This window comes from Microtus oregoni, unplaced genomic scaffold (assembly GCF_018167655.1).
Source record: "Microtus oregoni isolate MIOR12 unplaced genomic scaffold, Mior012 000015F_ref0000493, whole genome shotgun sequence".
Classification (NCBI taxonomy): Eukaryota; Metazoa; Chordata; class Mammalia; order Rodentia; family Cricetidae; genus Microtus; species Microtus oregoni.
The window spans coordinates 10609021-10618958 of NW_024543074.1; the positions used below are offsets into that span (position 1 = coordinate 10609021).

Sequence of the window (9938 nt, forward strand, 5' to 3'; positions counted from 1 at the left end):
CATTTCTAAACTATGAGGAAAGAGAAAAATTGTGAAGGAGAAAAATGCAGTCAGTTCCTTCACAGATGTAAACCTACTTCTACTGTTAGCATTTGATATTTTTATTTTCATCCTTTCCCCTGCCTTTCTAACGTTGTAACAAAATGTCAGCAAAGTGTGGGGGCCATTGCTTGCAAACCAAGCACTCAGGGGCCAAGAAGATCACCCTAAGTTTGAGGCTAGCCTGATTTATACTCAGGCCAGAGCTTCAGAGTGAGAGCCCATCTCAAAAACAACTCCAAATGCTAAAAATATTTTGTAATTATCTCTTTAAAATAATATATATAATAAAATCAATATAACCAAATGTCATTTTATTAATTAATGAATTAATTTTTTAAAGATTTATTTATTTCTTATGTATACAACATTCTGCCTCGATGTTTGCCCACATGCCAGAGGAGGGCACTAGATCTCAGTACAGATGGTTGTGAGCCACCATGTGGTTGCTGGGAATTGAACTCAGGACCTCTGGAAGAGCAGCAGCTAGTGCTCTTAACCTCTGAGCCATCTCACCAGCCCATTAATTTATTACTATTATTTTTATTTTATGTGCTTTGGTGTTTTACCTGCACATATGTCTGCATGAGGGTGTCAGATCTTGGAGTTACCGACAGTTGTGAGCTGCCATGTGGGTGCCTGGAATTGAACCTGGGTCCTCTGGACAGGCGGTCAGTGCCCTTAACCACTGAGCCATCCAACTCTCCAGCCCCCAAATGTCATTTTAGAATGCGTTCTTATTGCAGTTAGAATTTCATCACGTGGAGGTGTCACGTTTTATTTAGATAGTATGTTGTACTTGCGTGTTTACATTGCTTCTGGTTTATTGATATTATAAGAATTCTATGTGGAATATACTTAAATATACAGTCTAAGAATAAGATTTTATTGTTCTAACAAATAGGCAAGAATATAAAAAAGTATGTAATATATATTTCAAGTTGTCTTCAGAATTGTTAGGCACAGTGATTTCTGCCTCCCTCAAGTCTCTCTCAGTGTTGAGGAGTCCAGTCTTTACAACTTATCTTGCCAATGTGATAATCCAAGAAATGAATTTCTTCTTATATTTTATTTATAATTTCTTGAGTGGTTGGTGAATTATAGGTAAATCTTAAGTATTTTTCCATAGGTAATAATTAGCTCTGAATATTTTTTAAAAGACAAGAGTTGAATTTTTAAAAGACAAAAGTTAAATCTCTCAATCCTTTTCTTGGGGGCAGTCAGGTACCAGACAAGGTCCCTGTGCATGTGAGGTAAGCATCCAGCTACTGAGCTATTCCCAGCATCTTACTCTCATTTAAATCAGGATTCCACCAAGTTGCTCAGGATGGCCTTTAGTTTGCTTGATACCCAGGCTGATCTTGAACTTGCAATCCTCCTGACTAAGTCTCCTGAGCAGCTGGAGCTACAGGCTCATATGACCAGGCTTGGCCTCTTCTCCCATTTCACAGAGCATTTTAAGGCAAGGTCAAGACTAAGATTCCTCCGTGGAGACATCAGCCTGCAACTCTGACTGATTAAAAAAAAAAAGGGCTGTACTGTCATTTTCCGTGTCTGCCATCAAGCAAGAGAGTTACACCACAGGGAGAAGCCGAAGATAAAAGTGTCCTGCCCTCTGCTGGGGCAGCCCCCACAATGCCTCTGGAAGCTTCTGCCCAGCTCCTGCCTGTCTCATAGCTTCCTACCCGGCATGCTGCTTTCTAATCCTATCTCACCACATTACTTCCTTTCCACTGATGAGCACGTAGGGCCTTCCAGTTGCCAGGGGTCCTTTCTTCCTTCTTGCTTCCTTCCTCTTTCCCTCCCTCCTTTTTCCCCCTCCCACCTTCCCCCCCCCCTCCTCTTCTTCAAGACAGGGTCTCCTCACTATGTGACTCTGGCTGTCTTGGAACTCATTAGCCTTGAACTCACAGAGATCTGCCTCCCTCCAGGGGACAGGAAAGTCACAAGGTAAACAGACTGCATCTTCCTGGAGCATCTCTTTTACACAAATACTTGAAGATAAATAAGGATGTCACATGATGATTAACACGATAATATTTAGGGGCTTGTTTTGCCTCTTAGATGTAGATAATTTTTTGTTTGTTTGTTTGAGACAGGATTTCTCTGTGTAGCCCTGGCTGTCCTGGAACTTTCTCTATAGACCAAGCTGGTCTTGAACTCAGCAATCCGTCCAGCTCTGCCTCCCGAGTGCTGGGATTAAAGGTGCATACCGCTACTGCCCATTGATGTAGATAATCTTTTGGAGAGCTCTGTCTTGAATTTCCTACCAGTCCCTATTCACCATACTGAAATCTTACTTGCAATTACATCTGTGTAAATGCAGCGTCTAAAGAGGCCAGAAAAGGGCATCAAATCCCCTGGCCCTACAGGAAGTCGTGAGCCACTCTACATGGGGACTGGAAATTAAACTTGGGTCCTTTGAATGAGCAGGAAGTGCTTTGAACTGCTGAGTCATCTCATCAGTCACCGTACTTAAATTTGAAAATGTCACAAAGATTGCCTAGCATGATGTGTCTACAGAGTATTTGCATAAAATTTGAATACATAGTGTGAGAGTTTTCGGGAAATTCCTTTGTCCTGAGCTTAAGTTACTCAGCAGCAGAAACACACACGCCGTTAGAGACCCACAGAAGTAGGAAAATATAAGCAGCGTGAATCGTGAATCATGCCCACTTGTTATCCAACATCATCTGCTTGCCTCTTCCTCCACGTGTGTGTGTGTCGGTGTGCATCACACTTTCTTAGTGCACACACCTCAAGTCTGCATACCCCGCCCACAAATTCCTGCCATGCAGCCTCTGTTTACCTAAAGTCCTTAGTCTCTGTACCCTCTCATGATTTATGCTCATAGGTGACTGGGCCTGCGGTCCCAGGTATGCAATGACTTGTTTATTTACAAATAGATTCAAGCAGATTTGTCAAAGTTAGATTTCACAAGGCCGTATGCTTGTATAAAAAAAGAGAAATAAACCATCGCACAAATACACTGCGGTCCAGGGGAGCTTACCTATTGATGGCTGTGACCAGATGTGGCCAGGGAGCTAAGCCTGCAGGAATTAGGCAAAGTCTTTATCCGCCCAGGAAGTTCTGTCAAGTCATACCTTGAAATCACTTTGGCCAACCAATCTTGATCCTCCAAAGCAAGCAAGCAAAAAAAAAATCCTGATTGAACTCACAATGTTTTATTTGGTGTCATCTCTCTCTAGGCACAAGGGGAGGGCCCCATGGAACCCCAGAACATCACATGGGTGTCAGAATTTATTCTGTTAGGGTTCTCACAGACTCAAGAACTCCAAAAACTCCTGTTCGTGGTGTTCCTGTTTGTCTACGTCACCACTGTGGTAGGAAACCTCCTTATCATGGTCACGGTGACCTTTGATCCCCGGCTGGACATGCCTATGTATTTTCTACTCCGAAACCTGGCTGTCATAGACCTCAGCTATTCCACAGTCACCTCCCCCAAGATGCTGGTGGACTTCTTTCATGAGACCAAGACCATCTCCTACCAGGGCTGCATGGTCCAGATCTTCTTCTTCCACCTCCTGGGCGGTGGGACTGTCTTCTTCCTCTCCGTGATGGCCTATGACCGTTACATAGCCATCTCCCGGCCCCTCCACTATGTCTCCATCATGAACACCAGGCTGTGCGTGGGGCTGGTGGTGGCTGCCTGGATAGGCGGCTTTGCCCATTCCATTGTCCAGCTGTCTCTGATGCTCCCACTGCCCTTCTGTGGCCCCAGTGTCCTGGATAACTTTTACTGTGATGTACCCCAAGTGCTGAGACTTGCCTGCACAGACACCTCCCTGCTGGAGTTCCTCATGATCTCCAACAGTGGGATGCTGGTCCTCATCTGGTTCCTCCTCCTTCTCATCTCTTACACTGTCATCCTGGTGATGCTGAGGTCTCACTCAGGGCAGGCAAGGAGGAAGGCGGCTTCCACGTGCACCACGCACATCATCGTGGTGTCTATGATCTTCATCCCCTGCATCTATATCTATTCTCGGCCGTTCACTCCCTTTCCCTTGGACAAGGCTGTGTCCATCAGCTACACAGTCTTGACCCCCATGCTCAACCCCATGATCTACACCCTCAGAAACCAGGAGATGCAGGCAGCCATGAAGAGACTAGCAAAACACTTCGTGCTTAGTAAAGGGGATGAAATTTAAATAAACTGGGTCTCAACACCAACTTTCCCCGGACTGAGTTACACAGGGAGAAAAGCAGATGGAAGTCCTTATACAGAATGACCAGGACTAGGGAGAAAGCCCAGCTGTGAAGTGTTTATCTTGAGAACACAAAGACCTTAATTTGATCCACAGAACTCTCATGCAAAATCCCAGGTGTAGCTGTGCCTGCCTGTAACCCCAGAACTGGAGAGCTGGAGAAGGGGACATGGGTGCTGGGGATCCCTGGATAATCAACTTTGATAATTTCAAGACCGATGAGATACACTGTGTAAAAAAAACTCTTGTAGACAGTATCTGAGGAACAATTCCTGAGCTCGCTCTCTGGCCTCCGCATGGGCACACATTCTTGCGTGCGCGCACACACGCGTGCTGACACACACACATACCAACAAATCAGATTACAGTAATATATCTTGATGAGCTACTCTTGTGTCAGGCACTATTGGATTCTTTCATACTTTTTATTAAAACGTTACAGATAAGAAAGCTAAAGATCTGGCTACTTGGTCAAAGTAAAAGCAACTGAACAATAGAACTTAGTTCCTCCAAGTTGAGAGGCACAGATGTGACCTCCCAGTTGGGATGAGAGCTTTGAGAGGACCCGAGAACATGCAACATTCCCCAGAAAATCTCCTGGTGCCTTCAGTTGCGTCTGACAAGGACAGGTGTTTCTCTCTTTTTTTTTCTCTAACCTTCTGGTACCTGGTTTTATCATAACTTTATTTCTGTACATTTATTCACTGTGGCGTATACAACATTTTGCAAAAGTCTCAGCATAAGGTGATGCTAAGTTTAGACCACAATGCAAGAGCTTCCCCTGCTTCCCTCTGGTGCCATCCCCACCAAGACATGGAAGTCACGGGCTCCTCCTGGTTTCTCTGTGCACCATGATGGCAGTTCTGAGTCTGTCCCATCTCTGTTTTTTCCTCCCTGTTTTTTTTCCTCACACATTTATCCATTTTCATTAGATATTAGAAGGTATTTTACTTTTAAATGCATATGCACAAATTTTTGCCTGCATGTGGAAATGTGCCCCACATGCAGCCTGGTGCCCAGAGAGGGCAGAAAAGAGAGCTTCAGGCTATAAGAGGGCTTCAGAGCTCCTGGAGCTGGAGTTACAGATGCTAGTTCACCAGAACGTGGGTGCTGGGAATTGAACCTGGATCCTCTGCAAGACACTAAGTGCCCTTAGCCGCTGAGCCATCTCACCAGCCCCTGTGGCAGATCTTGTCTTTTAAGATCATGAATGGCAAACCCTAAAGCACAATTGCTGCTTTTCTTGGTGCTTTGGGTCCTCAAGGGAGACTCCTGAAAAACAAAAAAGAACTGGGTTTTGAGACATACAGAAACTTTTTAACAAGTCCCATTGTTGCCCAGGTCCCAGTAGTAATGAGCCCAGCTCAGCCTCCTGAGCCCTGTCCAATAGGTTTACCCTGAGGACATTCCCTCTTCCTCTAGGACCCCACACACATAGCCCACATGAGTGATGGCCAAGGAATAGGAAGCTGACGCCATGCAAAGGACCTCCAAGAAGATGTAAGCCATGCAGTCCCGTGCTGGACTGAAGCACGGTGAGAGGAAAGGGTTTGCTTTCCCGTACACTGGCAGCTGTTAGAAGGGCCTTGCAAATGTTCAGCAGAAGGTAAGAATAAGTGAGTAGCAGCACAGGCTTGCCTAGAAGTGAGTGTGAACTGTGGGGGAGACGGGAGGTACTGCAGGCATGGCGGCTGTGAAGATAAAAACAGGTGTTCCAGGCTACACGGGGAGCAGCTGAGCTTAGAATCGACCCTGCTGTTGGGAGGGAGGATGCTGAGAGCAAAAGACAGAAAGAATGGGCAAAACCACAGCTCATGTCTCCACAGTCTACAAAGCAAGGTCGCCTAAAACCATTCCATGAAACTGGAAGATGTTGTTGGAGCATCTTCTAAATCAGAGTTGCTGTCATGGATGCTGTCACTGGATTTGCCATCGGTTAAGGAGGTCACAGGAAAAGTGTTCAGCGCTGACCCAGAGATGCTTATGAAGTATGGTTGGAGCCCAGGAAGGTGGAGAATTAGTTCTTGTGGGAGATGCAGGAAAAGGAGCCAGAGAGAGGTGTGTCTGGGTTTCTAGGTTGGATTCCTAACAAAAGTTATTTAAGGAAGCAGGAGCTCTTACCGAAGATTCAGGTTTAGTTGAGTGGATGGTGTATGTAGAAACTGTGAATTCCTCAGATAGCTGTTGGTTCTTGGGTAACAGGGACACTGATTACAGAGGTGTGGGATATGGAGGTGACCTTTCCAGCCTCACGTGGAATGCTGGGGGAGTTGCACGCAGTGTGCAGGGTTTTTATTCTCTGCGGTTTCTGTGTACAGGATTTTGTGCAGCTTCTCAGAGTCGGAGCTTTAAGCTGTGGGCACGAGGTGGCCATTCAGTATATGACAAGGAAGGAGCATGGCCGCATCCTCTTTCAGAACGGCCTCCCAGGCTGCTGTGTGAACGGAGACAGGAGCGGAGAGCACACAGACGTGGAGAATGGGAAGAGACATGATGGGATCCAGCAGCTCATAGATTGCAGCAGGCTAGAGGGGGAAGCATGGGGGAGACAGAGACAGGATAGGACGGTGGGGAGACCCCTTGCCCTCACCCTGTCAGTCTTCTATCCATTGGGCTTTCCATTTCTACGTCATGTGTTTCCCTAACCCGGCGTTTCCTTTTCCCTCTTAACCTCTTTTATTTTCCATTCTTTTCCTTGGAATTTTCTTTGGCTTTACCAGCTCCAAGTCTTTCTCCTTAGATTTGCGGCAGGTGATAAAATCAAGCTCCTCCCGGAAGAGCTCTGAGTGTCATCCTCCTCCCTCTCAGGGATTGCCCATCCCTGGCTCCCTTTGCCTGCACGGTGTCCCGTGGAGCCTTACCTGGTAAGGGAATGGGAAGGAACAGGACTCCAGGTCTCCTGCTGTGTCTAGCGGTCCTGGCATGAAACTGTGCATCTTTGTAACTCTCACCTACCCTGCAACTGTCAGCAGAATCTCATTAAGTATTGCCTATACCCAGGCTGCATACTGCTGGCAGCAGATTAATTGTGAAATTCAGACCCTTGTGATTGAAACTTGGGGGAAAAACAATCAACCGTGAAAGAAGCTTTGCAAAAATGTAAACCTGAGTCGAGGGAGGAGAAGGGCTGCCTGGGAAACCCGGGCTGGAGAGCATTGCCCACCAGTGCAAGCACAAGGGTTTCAAAGGTGGCATCCTCTCCAGTCCCACAGAAAAGCCTGTAAAGAAAGCCCCACCCTCTCTTAAAGATTGGAGGACAGGTAGCTCAGGCTGGTCTCTTATACCTGTGTAGACAAGGTTGATCAAGAACTCCTGGTCCTCCTGCCTCCACCTCTTGAATGCTATGACTATAGGCTTGCACCACCACGCCTAGCTAGGAAAGCCCTTTTCTTTGTATGCATGGACAGACTGAGATCTTAACAAAGTAAGCCTGTTATTCTTGATCAGATCTTAAGGGAAATAAAGACCCATAATTTGCTCCAGAGTGTCTCATTCTGAATGTCTTCCTGTCACTCTGTCAAGCATGGAAAGGCAGGTCCCAGGATCTTGCGGATGGCTTTAAGAGATCTCATGGAGGATTCAGGAGTCTGAGGCCTGCTTGGGCTACATAGTGACCCCCTGTCCTGAACAGACAGACAGGTAAACAAAATCCCTATCTCATGAATGTGCACTGCAGCAGCTCCTCACCAACTCCACAGAGCCGAGCTGGCAAGTGATGTCGTGGTCTTCACATGAGGTGCCATCCTAGGGACCCGAACAATTCTGATACTGAAAAGGGCAGGGAGACATATCATCATCCATTTCTTCTAAGCGCATGGAGAAGACACTATGGACCAGACCAACCTCACATGGGTGTCAGAGTTCATCTTGACAGGGTTCTCACAGAGTCCCGAGCTCCAGTTCTTCCTGTTTTTGGTGTTCTTGTTTGTCTACAGCACGACTGTGATGGGAAACCTCCTTATCATAGTCACGGTGACCTCGGATGCCAGGCTCCACACACCTATGTACTTCCTGCTCCGCAATCTGGCTGTCATAGACCTCTGCTTCTCCTCAGTCACCTGCCCAAAGATGCTGGTGGACTTCTTTCATGAGACCAAGACCATCTCCTACCAGGGCTGCATGGTCCAGATCTTCTTCTTCCACTTTTTGGGTGGGGGGACTGTCTTCTTCCTCTCCGTGATGGCCTATGATCGTTACATAGCCATCTCCCGGCCCCTCCACTATGTCTCCATCATGAACACCAGGCTGTGCGTGGGGCTGGTGGTGGCTGCCTGGATAGGTGGCTTTGCCCATTCCATTGTCCAGCTGTCTCTGATGCTCCCACTGCCTTTCTGTGGCCCCAATGTCCTGGATAACTTCTTCTGTGATGTCCCCCAAGTGCTGAGACTCGCCTGCACAGACACCTCCCTGCTGGAGTTCCTCATGATCTCCAACAGTGGGATGCTGGTCCTCATCTGGTTCCTCCTCCTTCTCATCTCTTACACTGTCATCCTGGTGATGCTGAGGTCTCACTCAGGGCAGGCAAGGAGGAAGGCGGCTTCCACGTGCACCACGCACATCATCGTGGTGTCTATGATCTTCATCCCCTGCATCTATATCTATTCTCGGCCGTTCACTCCCTTTCCCTTGGACAAGGCTGTGTCCATCAGCTACACAGTCTTGACCCCCATGCTCAACCCCATGATCTACACCCTCAGAAACCAGGAGATGCAGGCAGCCATGAAGAAATTAGCAAAGAACCTAACAATTTGCAACCGGGAGTAAATTATAGACAGTAGTTTCTCTCCTGCCTGGCTCTGTAGCTGTTCAGTTCCAAAGAAACATACAGAGGCTTAATTATAAACGGCTTGGCCTATTAGCTTAGACTTATTCTTTACTAGCTCTTAAAATTGTATTATATTAACCCATAATTCTTGTCTATGTTTAGCCACATGGCTTGGTACCTTTTCTCAGTAAAGCATTCTCATTTTGCTTCCTCTGTGTCTGGCTGGTGACTTCATCTCTGCCTTTCCTGTTTCCAGAATTCTCCTACTCTGATTAATCCACTTATACTTCCAGCCTGGCTACTGGCCAATCAGCATTTTATTAAACCAATGTCAGTGAGAAATCTTTAGAGTGTACAAGAGCATTATCCCACAGCAGCGAATGTTAAACCCGATGACTTTAAATGGCAAATTTCCCTGAGCTTGCATGATCCCGGGTAAATGCAAAGGAAAGCCCTCACAAAATTCAAGTTGGATTTCACTAATAGTCCTTGATAGCCCACTCCTGTAACAGGAACTGTGTTAGGGACTCTCACACCTGTGTCTCATCTGTCCTCAGAAACGTGACAGTGGATAGGTTACCATCCTGTTAAACAGTTTTACCAACAGGGGCACTCAGAACACAGCGACCTGCTCAAAGTCAAAGCAAGTGTTAGGAGAATGTGGTTCCACTGAGTCTAGCCTCGGGGCCACAGGTGGGGATCCCCACCCTGGAGGGAAAGCCCCCGGGGGCCAAGGGTGCAGAGCATTTCTCTGAAAGCCTCCAAGTGCCTTGAACTGTATCTGGCAAGCAGATATTTCTCCATTCCCCTGCATCCTAGCCTTGCCCTCTCCTCCTGCATTGTCTCTGTGTGTTTTCTCTGTGTCTTCCTGAGGTGCACCATTTTGCAAACCAATGCAGGAGCTTCCC

The 9938-nt window shown here is 46.9% G+C and overlaps 2 protein-coding genes across 2 annotated transcripts; both read left to right on the plus strand.

Annotated features, from left to right (window-relative positions):
- Positions 1-3266: 3266 nt before the first annotated feature.
- LOC121456876 (olfactory receptor 4D1) lies at positions 3267-4208 on the plus strand. The gene has a single exon (XM_041665389.1). It carries the CDS (start codon positions 3267-3269, stop codon positions 4206-4208), a length of 942 nt encoding a protein of 313 aa, XP_041521323.1.
- A 3885-nt stretch (positions 4209-8093) lies between these two features.
- On the plus strand, positions 8094-9029 carry LOC121456853 (olfactory receptor 4D1-like). The gene has a single exon (XM_041665341.1). It carries the CDS (start codon positions 8094-8096, stop codon positions 9027-9029), a length of 936 nt encoding a protein of 311 aa, XP_041521275.1.
- Positions 9030-9938: the final 909 nt, after the last annotated feature.

What these genes read in the sequence shown, in the direction of transcription:
- LOC121456876 (XM_041665389.1), top strand. Translation starts at nt 3,267, where the DNA reads ATGGAACCCCAGAACATCACATGGGTGTCAGAATTTATTCTGTTAGGG.
- LOC121456853 (XM_041665341.1), top strand. Translation starts at nt 8,094, where the DNA reads ATGGACCAGACCAACCTCACATGGGTGTCAGAGTTCATCTTGACAGGG.